The sequence below is a fragment of the Galleria mellonella genome, unplaced genomic scaffold (genome assembly GCF_026898425.1).
Source record: "Galleria mellonella isolate WM207_F2 unplaced genomic scaffold, CSIRO_AGI_GalMel_v1 utg87, whole genome shotgun sequence".
NCBI lineage: Eukaryota > Metazoa > Arthropoda > Insecta > Lepidoptera > Pyralidae > Galleria > Galleria mellonella.
Genome location: NW_026442166.1, coordinates 1,526,361 through 1,547,211, shown reverse-complemented (window position 1 = coordinate 1,547,211; position 20,851 = coordinate 1,526,361). Strand labels below are relative to the sequence as shown.

The window sequence follows — 20,851 nt, the reverse complement described above, 5'->3', positions numbered from 1 at the left end:
CTTGCGAGTAGTTGTGAAATAATTTTAAAATATTTTGCAATCTAAGTATGCAGTGTTTCCAAATTGCTAATTTATTGGCCAGTTCACCCAGTTGAGTCTAATTATATTAACTTTACAATCGCAGAAATTAATGTTATTTAGAATTGAAAAGTATTTCCGATGTGAAATAGTTTTATGATATTGGCAACTTTCATTAATATTTAGTTAAGATGGCGGTTGTTGTCTTGGAAAATGTACTTCCTTTTACATGCAATTTGCATCTTATCGGTCGAATATAATATATTAGTCTGATATTTTCGTCGATTAATTATAAACTATGAGTTTTAACAATTAGGGAGTGGCGTTAAATCACCACACTCACAATATTTATAAAAAAATTGAAATTATAAATAACGCGGCATAAGACCGCGTATTTGTTAGCAAAACGTGCTGTGAGATGAATATGTGTATTTACTTGTTATAAGCAAGTATATTCGGGATTAAAGTACTGTATAGAAGTGAAATGCTATGACTCAGTTTAGTTTTCGTTAAAAAGCAGCTCCATGAATTCTCTCCAATAAAAAATATTTTAGTTTGATAACAATGGGTGAAACTGAGGAATTTAATACTTTAACCTTTGAAAAAAAGCTTGTACAGCTAAAGGATACTCAGGAGAGTATCCAGTCACTATCATCTTGGTGCTTAAAGCAGAGGGCACATCATAAGAAAATTGTTTCAAGCTGGTTAAATGTATTGAAGAGGGTTAAGGTTGAGCAGAGATTAGTTTTGTTTTATCTAGCAAATGATGTTATACAGTATAGTAAGAGGAAGAATTACGAGTTTGTGGAGAGCTGGGGCCTTAATCTACAAAAAGCAACTCCGCTAGTCAGGTTAATTTGTGTTTATTATTAATATCTATCAATTTTCATTTTTGTTGTTCATGTTTGTTTGTTTACTTATTTTGTTGTACTGCTAGAAACTGTACTTACAAGTAGTCATTTACTTGTTGGAAAATTACTTTTTGTGCAATAGACATGCATTAAACTGATAGATTATATCACAGTATAAATAGATTAGAAAGTGTAACCAATTCAAAATCCAATGATAGTATTCATGAAACATCTTTATTAAATTACAGTGGAGTCATGTTAATGAGTTTTTATTTTATTGTTAAAAGCTTTGTAAGTAGACTATATGTAGTAGTATTTTATTATAATAACTACTGGTTTAACTTACATATAATTGGGTTGAGAAAGCTTAACTAGTTTTGGTACCATTTGGATTTTTATTAAACATACATTTGCTATCATTGTGATTGTGATCAATTTCTAATAAAGTTTTGACATTTGCTAAGAAGATTCTAATACTAAAAATGTTATAAAGATTAAATTATACATATTGTAAAATTAAAATTATATTAATTATATAATATGTATAATTTAATTAAATAATACAAAAATGTTTTGTACTTATGCCAATTGTAATAACATTATTAAATACTTGTATGAAAATAGCAGACTATGATAGGATTATATTATTGTCAACTTGTTTAAATCATATTCTAACAAATCAGTGGATTGTTATTATTAAAAAAAAAAAAATTGAAAAGGGTATTTGTTTTTTTTAGAGTATTTAATTTTGCAGTAATTGAAGTTATTGTATTTGTAGAGCAAAGTCTTTACTTTTGTTTTTTTTTTTCAATACAATGAATGTATTTTATATTTATTCTCAAGATTATCATTTTATTTTGAAGTTTAAGTGACAAATGAGTGTTTTTGCAACTATATTTTCTGAACATGTCATGGATTTATACCTATGTTTATTTCCATTGTAATGATCGAAGCTGCTATTTGTCTTTACAAAACATTAAGTGTTTGCTGCAAATTCTATATGTAAATAATGTTAATAATGTAGATTAGTTACAAAACTAGTTGTATGTAGGGTATTATTTAAATGTTCACAGTTTATTGATATGCATTTTTAAAATTCAAGGAGTGAAAAGGATTTTTTTGCAGTGTGATATACTGTATAAAATTTTTTTTAGGCACTACAATTTCTATATGAAAGTGAAAAAGAAAAAACTTATTGACATTAATTTAACACTGAATATCCTCAATTTAATGAAGATATTAACAATTATTTTTGTCATGAACACATGTTTAAAAATTTTCAGAGATGAGAAAGTTCGTACCAAGATCCTACGTATATTTAAGATCTGGGAGCAACGTGGTGTGTATGATGATGAGTTTCTTTCCGATCTCACGGGACTACTTAGTGCGGGCGCTATCAAAAAGACTGATGATGATGCTCTGGAATTTCAGGTCTGTTAATCACTTATTTGTATCATTAGGAGGCAATGTCCCACTTCTCACAGTAGACTCTTTATAGCAGTGTTTTTCAACGTGTGGGTCGCGCCTCCCTGGGGGGTCACAAAAACTACCTAAAAGCAAAAAATACTAAAATTATAAACTAGTATATAACTTTGTTTTATTTTGTAGATAGATTTTTAAAAAATATGATAATAACGAATATTTGTATGTTAATATTTTTTAATTAACAAAAAAATAAAAATCTATGTATCTCGTTTTTGTATACCTCATCCATGTATATTACACAGATATTAACTTGACCCAAGACTTTCTTGAGTCAAGTTTTTTTATGATGATTTTGCTTCGCCTTTTTTTCATTATAAAATATATAAAAACAAAAGTGAATGGGGGGGGGGCGCGAAATATTTTTTCATACTGGGGGGTCCTGTCATGAAAAATGTTGAAAAACACTAGACTACTAAAAGAGTTAGTAATGGACAGAATAATATATAATTTAATTCACAATGCTATAATTCAAGGAGTACTGACACCAACACTCATGTATGGAAGCGAATCGTGGGTATGGCAGAAGAAGCATGAAAGTAAGATAAATGCTGTACAGATGAGAGCTTTGAGAAGTATGTGTGGTATTACTTTAAAAGATAGAGTAAGAAACAGTGTGATCAGAGAGAAGTGTGGACTGAAAGTCGATGTAGTGACCAAAATCGAAAAAGGAATGTTGCGTTGGTTTGGTCATTTGGAGAGGATGGATGAAAGAAGAATTACGAAAGAGATTTATCGAGCAAGAATGAATGGAGATGTCGGTAGGGGCCGCCCTAGACGGACGTATGTCGACCAAATAGGCGACGTGCTGAAGAAGGGCCAAATTAAAAGTACCCGTAACCGACGAGCGTGTATGACAAGATTGATGAATGTGGAAGAAGCGAAAGAGGTTTGTTTGAATCGAAGCATTTGGCGTTCCATTGTTTCTGCCTACCCTAATGGGAGACAGGCGTGACAGATATGTATGTATGTATTAATTCACAATGTTAAACAGAAATTACAATTATTTTTTATTTACGAGATATTGCTTGTCATTAATTCATGTGAAACTACTTTAAGAATAGTTTCAGTTTAAATAACTTGGGCCTGTATTGGGTCGATTTGAGAGATGATTATGGTTTCTAAAGCCAAAGTAGGAATGTGCTTGTATGATATTAATGAGCAATATATTTAGCACCTGTTCTGTTCAAAGCTAGTCAAATGTTTTTATTTAGATATAGATATTAACAAACCCTGTAAGAATTAATTAATTCAATGATTTACATGGGAATGTGCAGAAAAAAAATTATATATATATAATTCAGCTATTGTTTAGTTTCTAAAGCCCTATAATCAATTTAAAAAAAGTAATAAAACATATTTTGAATTTTTATTTTTTTAATTTTTATAAAAGAGGGTAAATTTGTTTATTTATTAAAAAGGAAAAACCTGCTTATTAGAATATCTTTTAGTTACACATAGTTGGACATAGAATAAGAATATTTTTATAAGTAAATTTTATTATAACATTTTTTAATAGTATTTTTTTTTAATAATTCTACCACCCATTTGGAAAATTAAAAATAGTTACCTAATTTCTGAACTATATTCCTTTTCAGCCACAGCAACTAGTGAATAAAATAAAGCAATGTTCTGTGTTAGAAGCCGATACAGATTTGAGGCTTAAATATATTCATGAGAGCCATTTGCAGCTGTCCGATGCTGATGCGTTATGTGCTAGTCTTAAAGGTAAGAAAAAGTTTTATTGTAATATTCATAACAGTTGAATTCTTTTAATTTATAATTAAGATTTTATTTAACAATAAAAAAAAACTTCAATTGTAGCTAAATCAATTATTTTGATTTAAAAATTAAACTTTTGAATTGATTTTCATTAAATTTGTATGGAATCAGTCTAAAAGTATATTCTTTCAGATAAAAAAAATATACCCGAGCCGGTTTATAACTGACGGAGTTTTATTTTTTAATGGAATGGTAACCCTGCCTTATGGTACACGCTAGTGTGGCACCAGTGTGGGATGATAAATGAGAATGAAAAGGCAGGCCAGTTAACCTGTCGTGATGATTTTACCTGGAATTCATCACTATGATGTCCAAGGGGACCACATGGAGGTCGACCTGGTTGGGCATATTGCTAGCAATGGAGCTGGCAGATTCGCATTACTAACAATTCCTATCCCCCCAACGAGAGAGGTTGTAGAAATAATAACACCGGAAGAAGAGTGAACTCGTGTACCTGTTAACCGCACACGATGTTTGTTTTGGTCTTAACTAGTTAGAATATCTCTTATCTATATTAACTGCTACGTGCTTATATGGAGTTTAATATTAGAAAATTATTTGAAACCAGAGGGAGACTGTACAAAAGTCGATTGCTTGGGTACCTCTGTCCCATTCGTGTTTCAACCGTGAAGTAATTGTCTTTGCATAGCTGTGTTTCGCTTTGAAGGGTGGGATACGGCGTGAATTTACTGGGTACAGAGGAATAACACCCGAGTCCTCAGGAATGGCAACGCATGGGGGGTATAATGGGCGAAACAGTATACTCTATTATGTCCATGGTACTGCTTATGTCTACAGGCGTCGGTTACCACTTTCCATCAGGTGAGCCGTCAGCTTGTTTGCCATTCTAAGTTGTATAAAAAAAAAAATTTGCTATGTTCATGGAATGGTGTCTTAAGATACGTTACCATATCATGTACGTTTTATAATACAGATTAATATTAGCAATGAAATGAGACCGCGTCAAGGAGGCAAAAAACCTTGGATTGTTAATGAATGAACAGTTGTGATTCGAAAATCACTTATTGAATGTCGTATTCTTACAACTTAATAAAAAGACTTTCTGACAGACTGAAAATTTTATACCAAATATGTGATTATTTAAAAACAAAAGTAAGAATTAAACTTTGCCATTCTCGTATCTTTTAAATTATGCTAATATAGTGTATGGTTCGCGGCTGTTGGTCCGTACGCAATAATTCGTACAACGTGTGCAGAACGCTTGCACAAGATTTTGTTTTAAAATACCTCCACGTACGCATTTTAATCTCTTTTTTAATAATGCCAAAATACTTAAAATGGGCGCAAGAAGACAGCTGTATTTTGCCGCGTTGTTATTTTGTATAATAAAGCATGGAAAACTGTCATATCTGGCTAAAAAACTAGTATGGTCCCGCGACGTTCGGGCTAACGCGTCTCGTGCCTGTGTCCATCTGCGCTATCATAGTGCCGCCTTCCTTGGCAGTTTTAAATACACAGCTTCTAAGTATTGGAACAACTTGCCTCCCCCTGTACATAACTTTTTTTAGACCAATAAAAGAGAAACAATCCCACCATACATTTTTCTGTTATATTTAAAACAGAGTAAGCAGCATTTTATATTAAAGTTCTTAATAAACTTGATTTCTTCCGATTTTTTGTACAATTATTATCATATTTATTTTATTTATTTATTATCCTCTTGAATCACTCTATCTATTGATATAAATCGCATTAAAATCCGTTGCGTAGTTTTAAAGACCTAAGTGTAAAGATGGCGGTAGGCGACTGCGTTATAATAAGTGAAAATAACCACCTTAGCAGGTAAATACCATCTTATAAGCTATAATATTTCTAAAAAGTAATTTTGTCAAACTTCTTTTTTCTATAGATAGAAGTCATAAGGATGATGTGGAAAAGGAGCTCAATGAAGGCATAGCGTGCGTGGAGCGGTACACGCAAGCGCTGCAGCGCGAGATTGTAGCGAGGGAAGCGCTGCTTGCTCTATTGTCATCGGCGAATCAGTACTACTCGACGCAACGCGGTGAAGTCAAAGTCGTGGCTTATGTGAGTAGATATTTCCATGTATCTATGTAAATACACAGAAATTATATTTTTTTCAATATAACAGGTATTTACACTAGTCTCTCGTAAAAGCAGTAATATTTTCTAACTTTTGTGACTAGAGAAATGAAATATATACAAAAAATAATTAATTATATCCTTACAACACATTATTAAGAGCATTAAAAAAAAAAAAACAAAAACGTAATTTATGATGTTAACAAAGATTTTAATAGTGAGAAAGAACTTATCTGAATGTGAATTTACATTCGATTTCAAATGTCTTACTTATAAATATTACTCTTAACATAAATTTTCGGTGGCTTTATTACGCGAATTTGTTAACAATCCTGAATCTATTTTTATAATTAATTTGACGTGTTTTGTTATCTATTTAGTAGTTAGAAATACTTATAAAAAAGTCTTTGTAGCAGATGATATCTTTTTATAACTTATAAAAAAATATTCAACACGATGTAATATTGTTACTCATAATCAATTAATGCATATTGAAATGATTTGATGGAATTACGAAATAAAAAATGGTCATTACAAACTTAACAGGCGTACAAGAACTTTGGCGCTCGCGTTCGTGCACTAAAACGTAAACTGGATGAGCTGACGCCCCGGCTGCCGTCGGCGGCCCCGTCGCCGCCTCGTCGCGACGAGGACGTACCGTCACCCTCCCCTGACGAGGACCTAGAGCTTCCGCCATCAACACACTCGGGCCAGAACAACGACACCAGAGACACGGTCGACGAAGCAGAAGACGGGGCTGATGACAGTTAGTACATACACATACGCTTATATCATACTACAGAGAGACTTTGTACAAAGTCATTTGCTTGGGTACTTCTCTGTCCCATTCGTTTTTCTATCGTGAAACAGTTGTGTTTGCATGGCTGTTTCGGTTTGAAGGGTGGAATATGGCATTGAATTTATAGGTACAGTGGAATAACACCAAAGTCGTCAGAAATGGCAACGCATGGGAGTATCATGGGCGCAACAGTATATTCTGTTATGTCCATAGTACTGCTCATATCTATAGGCGACGGTTAACACTTTTCATTAGGTAGGCGCTCAACTTTTTTGCCATTCTAAGTTACATAAAAGTTATACACACAAATAAATTTCATGATTCTAAGAAAAAAAAATACAGTAAGAATAAAACAACTGTGGCCAGATTTGCACATCCATTATAAAGATGTCTCAATAATATAACTGTAAAGCTGTGGCCCATACGGCCTGTAATACTGCACTGCATAGAAGTTGTAAGAGTTCAGATGAACAATGCATGACTGCAGCTTTCAAATTCTAGCCTTAAATCTTTGAAATTAATAATCAATGTTTGGATAGGACAGAGGCTTTCCCCATTCTGGCAAAACCCACTCTGGTTTTGTTAGCAGTTGCCATGCTTGGCAGGCAGGATGACAACCAAAGTTAGGCTTTGGTTATATTTCATGAGGGATACTGTGGCCTTTCTCTCGACCATTATGTTTCCTTATTCACCTCTTATGGCACTTACGGGAAAATGAGGAATTATGAAAAATGCTGCCTAGAAGTTTTCGACAACAGAAGATGATATCCTCACATATGTTGCAGTATTTATTTATTTATTCATAGATAAACTATTGAACTCATTTTGATAAAAGTTCTGTGGGACCAATTTGAAAGTATATAAGTTTGGATATAGAAAAGTAATTTTCCAAATCGGTTTATAATAAACGGAGTTATGAGTTAGCAAACATAAAAACTGACAGCCGAATTGAGTACCTCCTTTTTCGATGTCGGTAGATGTATATTATGCTTGTTTATTCCAGTTGCATACAACATTGATCGCACATTCAACTCTTCAATAGCAGCTGACGGTTCCCTCTATAATTTGGGGCTGTCCTCGTTCCTTACGTCCGATAATCCTTTGTCAATGTTCAACGACTCGACGGATATGAACGTGAATAATAACGGTGAGTTTAATTTTATAATTATATACTTATAGGATTTCCTTAGAGACTACAGTATGGGGTTCTTCAAAAAGGGTATAATTAAGCTTTCTTCAGGGTCGGCAACGCGCACGTGACACTCCTAGTAGGGGGGGAAAGGGATTGTTAGCGATGGAGTTCGACATTTCTAGCAATATGCCCTATCAGGTCGACCTCCACGTGGTTCCCCCTGGAAACCATCGTGAACAATTCTTGTTGAATTCGTCACGATGGGCTAACTGACCTGCTTCATCCTCACCTATCATCCCTCATTGGTGCCCCACCGGTGTATACCAATAGCGCGGGTGGGGTTACCATTCCATTACCATCCATTAAAAAAAAAGGACACCCCTAGTATTGCAGGCGTCCATAGGCTACAGTAACAGTTTACCATTAGACGGGCTGTAATAGATTGATTGATTGGATATTATGTTTAAAACATGTTAATTTTTAATTCGATGTCTGTATATATATATATATATATATATATATGTATAACGGGAAATTTTATGAACTTACTAAGTTTGACGTTTCCGACTTCATCCGGAAGTGTTCTTCAGGGGGAGTACAGCGCTTTACGTCACAGAGGTCTCGTTTCGCACTGCGGGCGTAGAGCCTGTAAAGACATCGGCGTGGCGGGCATGGGGGCGAAGATAGCGGTGCTACGAGATAATTTCCCGTTATATATGACTAGACATCGTTAATTCCCAAAGAGTGTTGACGTCAGGCAGCTGGCCGGTCGTAAAATTATAAGTCAAATCTCTTTATAATATGGTTTTTTATCATACATATTACGCCGACCCTAAATAATAACTGGGAAAAAGGTAGAAGATAACAAAAATATAGGCATCGTTAAAATGTTATTTATAAAAACTAAATTTTTTTACAAACTATTATCTACCTTTTACAAATCTATTTTAACTCTAATAGTTAAAATAGGTTTATTTTCTATTGAGAATTTATTGTTGTTTTAATACCTAGAATAGGTTAATTAGACGTTTTTATAAACTAATGGGCAAAGATACAAAGTATTTATTGATTAATTCGTGACCAAACAAGTCTATTTAAATAATTATCTGAAGTCTTAACAAAAAATCACGTGCGCTATTCTAAAGTTTTCTGTAAGAGTTTATACTATGATGAGACCATCTACTTCTGTAAAATTTTCTGTACTGTATTTTTAATAAAAAAAAAAAATATGGTTCTATATTGTTCTAATAGATGCATATTACTGTAATTTGTCAATGCAAACTATTGTAAACGGATCTCAATTAAAATTTAATTCCTAACTGTTGTTTCGTGAATGCTATATAAAATTGTCCTTGGCAATAAATTGGATTGATATTGGATTCAAGGGTAGACCTGCTGGCCCTCCTTCGTTTAACATGAAAGACTTCTACCTATAGTACATAATATTCATTCATAACAGAATATTTATTTTTTTCCGTTAGAACGAAATCGAGCCGTCATTAGCCAATATATAATTATTTTATTTATTTATTTAACTCTTTATTGCACCATAAATAAAAATATACAATGACGAGTGAATAATTCAAGTGAAATATAGTAACATAAATACAGATTGAAATATACACATAAAGGTACAAAAGGCGGTCTTATCGCTAGGACAATCTCTTACAGACAACCTTTGATTAAAGGAGAACAGATAGAAAAGGGCAGGTGGTGCAAGAGTGAATTAATAATTTTTCGTGCATAAAATACAAAAACAATATATAATTATGTATATTTTCTTTCAGCAAATAAAATAGAAGTAATAAATAATAGACCATCTGAGAAGCAAGATTTTAATATAAATGATTTCCTAAAAAATTTGATACCAAATGATACCAATTTGGTTACGTCAGATAATAATTCAGGTATGTTTAATTAAACTTGCTAGTCGACTTAAAAGGACATATTTGGAACAAAATCGAAAAAAAGTATAGTTATATTTATTAGTAGAGATATCTTTAGAAGAAGGACAAACTGATGTTCCAAGTCTGCTTGGATACAATTGTCTCACTTGTTTCTGTCGTAAAGCAACTATGCTTGTATGACTGCGTTTTAGTTTAAAGGGCATTATATAGTAGCGAAATTACAGGGTACGGAGGCGTAACACTATACTTTAAGGGGAAGGGGATTATTAGTAATGGGGTCTAATAGTCCTATTGGTAGAAATATACTCTATGAGATTGTCTACCAGGCGGTTCGCTTTGGAAACCATCGAGGGTAATTATTAAATTATTCATCATGGGTCAACTGACCTCTGTTCATCCTCACCTCGATTAATATGTTTATATCTCTTGCTATTGCCCAGCCATTGTACACAAATAGCGCAGGCGAGTTTACTATTTCATTTTCACCCATTTTAAAAATAACGTCATAATCTTCAGGAATTAATTTAAAGAGCTATGTAAAGCACTATGAACATTATAGAAAACGCTGGTTGCCCATGGTGCCTTTCTCTATGTATTTTGTGCTCTTCATATCTATAGGTGACACTTTCTGCATCCCATCAGGTTGGCCGTCAGTTTGTTTGTCACTCCAAGTTATATAATATATACCTATGTATATTATATAGAAACAGGATGCTAAAAGACTAACTTATTTACTTATATATAGCCGAAACCGTTAAATTTAGATTCTTGAAATTTTGCTGGATAGGTTTTTATAATAGTGTAAATGAACAATAAGAAAGGTTTTTGAAAAATTTTACCCCATAATGGGATTGAAAATTTTTATGTAATTTCGTCAGTATGGAATTTGGACACGTGAAATCATAGATTTAGGCTCTTGTTTTAAAACAGAAATTTATTAACTTTTAAAGAATTAACACCTAAAGGTATTAATTTCTTCTCCTATTTCAATAGCGGATGAAAGATTGTATAGGAGTGAATATATACATATTTGTATTTAAAATTAATAGTTTAAACATATATTGATTTTAATATTCTAACACATCATATTTCTTTTAGTGACCAGTGGTACAATGTCACAGAAGTCTCAAGATACACTTCCCGGATTAGACCTGTTGACGCCGGAAAGTACTGGCAACCCACCGCCGCCGACCTCGTTCTATGGCACTATGGACAATATTATTGGTATGGTTAAAAAAAAATTGTTATTCTTCATCTTTATTTTAGCCTGTATCAATCCAATGCTTTATATATACCTTTCCCAATGACTTCCGATTTATGAGATGGGGGATTTATGAAGGGGGGGGGGGAGGGGTTACACATTATTGGTCCTTTTCATTGGGCAGTTTAGAGTTTAGAGCTTCCCTTACTAACATAAAAAAAATTAAGCGACCTTGAAATGAATTATTTAATTTATATTTAAAAATGTAAGCCACTAAAAATTAAAAAATACTAATATGTAAGAAACAAAAATTGGCATGCCTTTATATAAGGCGAAAATGTGTAGCTTTACTATTATTTAAAACCACTTGTACTGACCACAGTTTATTTATTTTTTAACTCTTTATTGCACCACTGAAAGAATAATACAAATTTTAAACAAATAAATTATTATTATATTATAGTATCAGTTCGTCTTTTTTATGTCTATTTAACGTGATTACGTCGCTCTTAATAGATTTTCACTTTCTTTTTTTGCAATCTATAGGATTTACTGCTGTTTTTATTTGCGGAGCAAAAAAAAAACCGCTTGTTTCGAATTCATCAAACTACATATGAGCAAGCAATATTTACAATATATTCACGAAACATCTCAACACTTCATCGAAGTCCCTTCTTTTTTTGTTCTTTTCTCTGATTAGATAAATAGGTGTTGAGTTTAATTGTTTTAAGTCTTTATTGTTTCTTTATTGTTTATTGTTGTCTTTATTGTTCCCTCCAGAAGGTTACAATAATATATTTATTATAGATACAAGCAATTACAAGACATGATCACAAGAAAAATATTCAGATTCACTGATAGAACACTCCTTTGGATGATGGAAAATATTAAGAATTTCTATGGCATGTCATTCTTATTAATATTTTAAATGCGGATGTTTGTGTGAATGGATGGATTTTTGTTACTCTTTTATATATATTTATAATAAGTTTATTATTGTAATGTTTTGGAGGAAACAATAAAGAGTACTATATAAAAACTACTGAGTGGATTTGAAATAAATTTGGAACACGTGTAGTTTATATTCTTACTCAGAACATAGTTTTTGTATTGATTCACGCGGTTGAAGCCATGGGATATAACTAGTGAAACATATATGAAAATTACTGCTCTTTAAAGTTATTAACACCATTGTTTCAGACCTGGATCCGGATCCTGCCCAGCCTTATCATCCAGAGACAAATTCTGTATGGAACAACACATCCTGGATGCCGGTGAGTTAGAACGTACTTTATTCATAGATATAAAAAAAATCTAGACTCATATCCATATAAAAGTTACGTTCAAAAGTGTCCCGAAATAAAAAGATATAATCGCAAGACAGTATATATGTTGATTATATATCGTTAATTTTGAAACTGTTTATGAAATTGTTAAAGACATTTTTGTATGACGTTATGAATCTTCGGGTTTTTATATGTCAATGACTTAGATTATATAGATTTTTTTTTTCATAATGGGTGATAATGGAATGGTAACCCCGCCTGCGCTATCGGTATACACTAGCGGGGCACCAATAAAAGGTGATAGGTGAGGATGAAAAGGCAGGTCAGTTAGCCCATCGTGACGAATTCAACGATAAATTAGTCACGATAGTTTCCAGGGGGAACCGCGAGGAGGTCGACGTGATAGCATATATTGATAGCAATAAGGATTAACCTCCCCATTACTAACAATCCCTTCCCCCCATATAGATAGATTGTCTCCATACAAATGCTTCGAAATTTTGAGTGACAAATAGTTAGGAGTGTTTCCTTTATAACTTCCATATTTATTTTCTTTTATAGTTTTTACATTTTTTTAATGCGTAAAAACTCATTTCATTTATGAAAGAATTAAATATAGATATGTCGAGATACGTTATGTGCTTAAATATATAGAACACTGATAAAAAACAAGTCAGTTAATCAGCTGACAAAAAGTTGACCCTTTTTTGAGACTCGATGCTCTGTCTATATAATCTAAGATTAATGGTTAATATAAAAATATCATGCTCGCGTGGTCTCGGCATAGAATAGGCAACCCTTTCCTTTCCCGTGGGTGTCGTAAAAGACGACTAAAGGACGGCCCTGATAGCGGTGGGGGGAAAGGGATTGTTAGTAATGGAGACTGAGAATCCTATTGCTAGCAATGTATCTAACCAAGTCGACCTCCTCGCGGTTCTCCCTGGAAATTACCATGGTTAATTCCTGATGAATTCATCATGATGGGCTAACTGGCCTGTTTTCATTCTCATCTATCACCCTTCACTGGTGCTCCGCCAACGTATCCCGTTAGCGCTGGCGGGGTTACCATACCATTTTCACCCATCAAAAAAAAAACCCTGATAGCGGTTGTCAATCCACCTACCAAGCGTGGCAACCACTGGCTAAACCCCCCAAGGGGGAGGCTTATGTTCAGCAGTGGACGGTTAAGGGCTGATATGACGATGATAAAAATGCTAACGCGTGTTGATGTTTGTAGTCGGGTCCGCCGCCGGTGCCTCCGGTGTCGGTGCCGGCGCCGGTGCCGCCGCCGGGCGCGGTGTCCGGCGCGGCGCCGGCGCAGCAGTCCCCACGCGCTATTTTCACTGACACGCCGGAATCGCCGCCGCCCGCGCCGCTAGCGCCACCTACAACACTGCTGCAGCCGTTACATTTCACGCAGGTAATACATTTTGACAAAGACGCCATGCCGACATTACACAACATCCGTGTATGTCGCCTTAAAACCCAGTGACCCGGAGGTTATGGCTTTCGGAGAAGATGCCGGGGTAATGGGGTTCGCCCCTGCCTCTCCCGCCTTTACCATTATGGCGGGTATTATGAGATGGCCAGGATGATGAACACATTTTTTTTAGTACGCGTGAACTTAATAGTTACTACTATGACGTGAAATAAGTGATTATTAAAAAATAAGGGATTGTTCTAAGAGTGAGTTTGAGTTTTTTTAATAAAACAGAAAAATATTAGAAGCTCTTATATTGACAACTAAGTATCCTGTAAGTACGAAAGGTTCTGATTTTTTTATTGTTTTCCCACTTAAGAGCGGCCATAAGGAAGTATGGCGATGCCACAATCACCTGTTAATGTTGAGGAAACAATTTAACATTTTTCAGTGTTTCTGATTGATTATTGAAAAAGTGTTCTTCTAGCGATGTATAATATGTTTATACCAAATTTCATTGCGACTGGTTAAATTGTTAAGTCGCTACTATAAACAAATATACTTTTATGTTTGTATGGATTTTTACATTTATTAATTATAGGTTGTTTTCACTAGGTTATCCCATTATGAATCACATGATTCAGTGACAAAAAGAAAAAAAATACAATGGAATAATATTTACATATCAGCATATGTAATAATGTAGTATAATAAGTGCTGATATGAAAATTAAAAGTTTGATATGCATATCTGTCCAAATACGATATTCTTCTTAAGTTGTTAATTTTTTTTTCTAGAAATTGCCGCCACCATCCGACGTTGACCACAGAGGGCTGTTACCACCCCCTCCTCCGCCTCCCGTTTTACCTATCCTTGGTCGTAAGTTGATTTCAATGAATAAATTACCTCCTTTATTAATAAATATATTTTTCTCAAACATGCTTGGAAATGTGAGCATTATTTTGACAATCTTCTTCGAGATAAATCAAAATTGCCGTACTGGCCAAATACATGCGGGCAGCGGCCGCCAAAAGTTGTATGAAAATCCATGTCTGTCGTGTTTTGCGGCCACATAAATTACTATGTAAACTCATATCTGTCCTGTAATTTAAAAATGGAATGACCTTTTACTTCGAAACATGACTACCAAGGAGATAACTAATAAAGGGTTTTATTTAAATTTCGAACTGGCTTGCAAATAGAATAGTTTTTTTTTTTCAAGAAAGCTGTTTATTGAAAAAAAAAACAGGAACATTATGGCGCGTGAAAAATTATTATTGTTCGTTATTCGTCATTGACCTTAAAAAGTAAAATTGTGTTTTTAATTTCCGCGCATTGTTTGAGAAAAGTATTATACAAGCCTTGGCCACAACTAGGCATTGATAGACTCACGTATGTGTGCCTCGGCTACGCTATATGTAATAAACCCCAATCGGTTTATTACATATTTTTAGCTTCGATAAGTTATAATCCTTAGTAATGTCAACTTATGAGCGGCGAAGGATACCATGGGCATCTCAGTGTAAAAGAAGAAAGATATTGATGATGTGTTTGTTACTGTAAAAGCCCGAATTACGGTAGTTCTGTGTACATAGTTATTTACATCATAAACGAGGTAAAGGTGAAAAAATAGACATAATATTTGGTCATATACCATTCTTTGGAATCAACTTCCAGCAGCAGTATTTCCGAACCGATACGACAACATAACCTTCAAGAAAAGAGTATATTCCTTTTTAAAAGGCCGGCAGCACACCTGCAATGCCGCTGGTGTTGTGGGTGATCATGGGCGGCGGTAGTCACTTACCATCAGATGAGCCGCATGCTCGTTTGCCCCCTGTGTTGTAAAAAAAAAAAAATATTTAGTGCCTAGTGTTTGTACTCGTGGTCAAAAAGGTAGGGTTAGGTTTGGTTTGGTGAAGGTCCAAAAATTTGTTTTCTTTTTATAAAATCCTAACATTATATTTTTTAATGTAATAACTACCATTTTAAGAGAAAGCTCGACTAGTTTCGGGATCAATTCGTGATCCTTAGTCGTGAGCGGCCGTGACACAAGCGCGAACCTGACTGTGCACCTTGACCCGCTGAGTGCGAACTGTAGACGCTTGCAGCATCGTCACAGGTAAGAAAGATGGCGTTTGGAACTCTTCGGGTATGAACGTCTGGGCTCCGTAGTCTTCCTCTTCGTCTGCTGTGTTATTGCCACTGAATGTATTGGTAAGCCGTCGTGTACTATTGATCTCAAAATTTGTCGAGTTTTCTCGATCTAATTACACGTAAGTTAAACCGATAGTTATTACATTAAAATATGTGTGCTTAGGAAACTTTTAACAATATAATCCTCACATTTACCTACTCATTTTGTTGGTAAATTCTAAGATTTACTATTTAAATCTAATAGTTACTGATGTACCGGCTTTTACAGTAACATATACGGAGACTCATTGTCCATGCTTCGAATCTAGCACATGGCAGTCTACGAGCCTCTGCAGCATTTAATGCTTGATTGTCAATTTATTAATTATATTTTTTTTCGATTAATCGAAAATAATAAATTTCGATGATTAATCACCATTTTGTAATGACTTCCGTTTTTTGCATTGTCATACCAAACCTAATAACTGAGTCTAGCAATTTGATCATAATTTTATTTTCTCAAATATATGTTCCCAAAATGGAACACTCACTCATTCAATTGATCCATTGATCATTATTTTTATTGCAGATGGCGAAGACGTAGATCATAGGTTTTTGCCAAACGTTCCACCTCCACCACAAATTGCAGTCAATAGACATCCGGTCGCGCATCAAGGTACAATTTGTTTTACTCAAATCCAACAAAGAATGGCGAATACGCTAACGGCCCATCTAATAGTACCGTGGTCATCACAGAATAAACTGTGACGCCTATGGTTTCCCTCGTGTATTGTCTTGCGAACTGAAAGGATTGTTCTAGATCCTTTAATTCAAAATCCTCTCTGAGGCTAAAACATACCGATTTCGATCGAAAAACATTGATGTTAAGGAGGCGAATATGGAACAGTCTCTCTGCGAGTAATTTTTTTTAATAAGAAGAATACTGAAAAGTTCTTTGTCAGGCGCAAATAAAGTCCGAGCTTATACTAGCTGGGTCATACCCGTACTCCTTTACACTTTTGCCGTAAGCACTGCTTTTGCGTATGAAAGCCGAAACCGAAAGGAAGAGTAAATATCTCAACTTGGCTCAGGAGGTGATCGTAATGTGAGGGCTTACATGTACCGAAATCATTCCAATCGTTCTGTTGGGGAGCGGTCTTATCCCAACCAGTCTGAAACAATACTTCAGACGATTGGGATTCCAAGGCAGTTCACTCCTGGGAAATATGCAGAAAGCGGTGATATTGGATACCGCCCGCATTGGATACCGCCGTTAGTTCCTCTCCCTGAGGCCCTGAACCCCAGCCGACTGTGCTTTTGTCGGGAGTTAATTGTCATCTCCTTTTTTTAAGGGGCGATGCGAATTTTATTTTATAATGATAATTTATTTAATAATAATTAATCACCACACAGAAACCAGGATGCTTCAAACCATTGGCAAAGAGTTGGATATTTATTTTCCGAAATAAAAAGGATTAGGCTCGAAATTCAAAATCACGTCATAAATACCAAGAATTATTAAAAGCTTATTTGCCAAAGATCCCACTGTATATAACGATAAATGCAGAAAATGTCAAAAGAGTACTGAAACCATGCAACACATTAAATATGAACTAATCACAGATAAACAATGTTGCCAGTATGTGGTAAACCCTGTAATAGTAGATATAAGTTGTAATTTGACAGAGCGATATTAACAGATAAATTAATATATTACAACAGATCGGACATAATCTTGATAAATAAAATTTTTAAAAGAATATATAAAATAGACATCGCTTGGCTGATATATGATATCGATATGCCCCCCGTTGAAAAAAACGGTGTTAGGAGCCAACTCCCCTGTACCCAGATTATGTAGGATTCTAAATGCCCACAGCGATCGTTTGACATAAATTTCGAACCGATTAACAGCAGATCAACTTAAAGAAACTTTTAGACATAAGCTCTTTTTTTGTTGGGATACTTGCCATTGTTAATAATAGTGCATATAGTGTTTACCTGTAAAAGACTTTGGGCAAAGTTATTTATATGTCATTGATCATGTAGTATGTAAAATGTAACAAGTCGTAGGTGAATCTTATTAAATAAATAAATCACTTTACCCTATTGCCATAATATATGAAAAACCATATCACAGAAAAAAAGACACTGAACCAAAAGAAGAAATCTATCAGAATTTGGAATTAAAATAATGCTTACATAGTTCCTTTTCTGCTCTCTAATACACGTATAATTCTAATGCACCTACACCATAGATTAAATACATAAAATTTGCCACAGAATACATATCACAATGTAAAAGGCAGTCATCCTAAATACATGCCGTATCATGTGCAAGAAGATCCCCTAAGTATTGATTAATAGAAACCCTTAGAATTACTTGGTGTAAGAAACCCGAAATTCTAAGTTTGAAAACTGAAACAAAAGTATCGAGAATAATAAAATAAAAAGCTTAAATAATAATATTAATTTACTCTATTATTCAGATGTGGATCATAGGAATTTAATATCGTTAACACATCAGCCGTCGGCTCCACCTAGACCTGTCAACCCTGGTCTGCCGAGGCCTATTAATCCCGTTAACTTGGACCAGGTGAGTAATATTTTAATTAATGTTCAATTGTGTTTGTTGTTTCAATACCTGAATAGATTTGAATGAAATCTGAATTTGAGATCATGACCTAAATCACGGCGGGCAAAGACACTGGCTACAGCTAGCGTAATAATAAGTGACGTAATTTTATTAATATGCTAGCGATCCGCCCCGGCTTCACATGTATAGATAGAATTTTCGAAAATATATCACAATACAATATACAACCCGCCATAAAGTTTCATCTCAACCATCTGGACGAGTGGCAGTCTTCCACCGTGCGTTTTTGAAGGCACTTTCTTTCACGCACAACCACTCTTTTGAATCAACTTTCAGCAGCAGTAGTTCCGAACCGATACGACATCATAACCTTCAAGAAAAGAGCAAATTCCTTTTTAAAAGGCCGGCAGCACACCTGCAATGCCGTTGGTGTTGTGGGTGATCATGGGCGGCGGTAGTCACTTACCATCAGATGAGCCCCATGCTCGTTTGCCCCCTGTGTTGTAAAAAAAACACCTGTGTTACGGACTGATAAAAAAGCCTATAATAACACCTTCAAGCGGGTCTCTTCGGAAACCGTCGTAGTTAATTCCTGGTGAATTCATCACAATCGGCTAACTGACCTGTCTCCGTCTTCATTTATTCATCACTCATTGGTGTTCAATTTGTGCATAGTTATAGCGCAGGCAGGGCTACCGTTCCATTTTCATGGTAAAATTAAAACTTGGTATAATGATTTATGTATTTCATTACAGGATTACCGGGTACCTCCAATGATCACCCCGAGCGACATAGTCGAGAGTGTTGATATGGACTTATCTGAAGATGAGGATCAACGTAAGTTACTGTGAATCAGTACACTTATAAATAAATGTATACATTGATTTGTAGTATTTTTTAGAGCGACTTCAAAAAGTATGACGTTATCAATTTGTGTATATTTTTTTGTGTGTATGTTAATGTGATAACTTTTACCAATTATGATTCTAAACAGATTTTGATATTTTTTCTGCAATCGACAGTTTATTCACATGTTAGGCCTATAAAAATTATGTTGTTATTGATGCAGTGTTTTCACACTCGCATAGTCTTAAATAATATTATTTTAAAACTCATTTAGTTTTGTGAGCTTGATCGTCATCATTATATAAAAATAGTCATCATAATATAAAAAAGTTTTTATATTAAACATATTCCATTATTTCCAGCAGGTATGTACCCCAACCAGTCCACCCAGAACGAGAGAAGGCACAGTTTCAACAACAACAAGGTTTTGGTGGGCGGTGACAATGGAAAGACAAATATTAAGGAATCAAACCACAATCTCATACAAATAAATAGTTCGAACAACGGTCCGCAATCGGCGCCTGTCATAAACCCATTGTCGAATCCATTCGATAACATGCCCCCCAGCCTTAAAAACTTCAATATGTCATTTCAAAATCCTCCAAATTTTCCGCCAAATAACAGAGAATTCAAAAATCCAGAGGAGAACTCCTCTGAAACGCCGTACGAGGAGGACTTGAGAAGCAGGGCTTTAGAAAAAGGCCCTGAAGAAAGAATACCATCTCCCGAAGTGAGTAACATGAACTCACCACCACCACAATTCGACGAGTTCCAGGTGAATATGTGGGAAAACCCACCACCTAGACCATTTACAAATCAAAGGTTTCCCAGGAATTGGGGACCACGGACTTTCAGGCCCCCAGGGTTTCAGCCCCAGTTTTGGCCCAGGAATGTCCCAAGGCCACCGAACCGATGGCCCGGGCCCAGACAGCAAAGATTTTGGTGATCTGTGATAGTGTTGGATATATTTATATTGACAATTCAACTGTTAGTGCACTGTTTGGATGATTGGTGTGAAAGAGATTGAAATATTAAGCCTCAATAGCAAGTTAGTAAACTCAAAAACTATACTCTGTTTTTCTTTACTAAGCATTTATATAAAAATGTTCGTATTCATTATCTATTAGTTGTCTAGTACCTAAAGTACAAGCTCTGCTTGGTTTGCGACTAGATGGCGCTGTATGTAATATATATATATATATATATATATATATATATATATATATATATATATATATATATATATATATATATATATATTTTTTTTAAATTTAGTAATTAATTTAATTAACAGACAGTAATAATAATATATTAATTTATAATGAATTACCACA

The 20,851-nt window shown here is 34.5% G+C and overlaps 1 protein-coding gene across 2 annotated transcripts; it reads left to right on the top strand.

The window, feature by feature from the left end:
• The first annotated feature begins 184 nt into the window (after positions 1-184).
• Positions 185-20,713, top strand: LOC113509373 (serine/threonine-protein kinase pakG). Of its 2 annotated transcripts, none has more exons than XM_026892694.3 (15): positions 185-869; positions 2,153-2,300; positions 3,950-4,079; positions 6,004-6,179; positions 6,741-6,960; positions 7,997-8,140; positions 9,913-10,032; positions 11,131-11,256; positions 12,434-12,507; positions 13,757-13,939; positions 14,737-14,818; positions 16,665-16,751; positions 18,565-18,671; positions 19,427-19,508; positions 19,883-20,713. In XM_026892694.3, the coding sequence occupies exons 1-15, from the start codon at positions 583-585 to the stop codon at positions 20,461-20,463; spliced, it is 2,547 nt and encodes an 848-aa protein (XP_026748495.2). In that variant the 5' UTR covers positions 185-582; the 3' UTR covers positions 20,464-20,713. The 2 variants fall into 2 exon arrangements, with proteins under 2 accessions (XP_026748495.2, XP_026748494.2); XM_026892693.3 differs by having other exon boundaries at positions 19,880-20,713.
• The last annotated feature ends 138 nt before the right edge of the window (positions 20,714-20,851 follow it).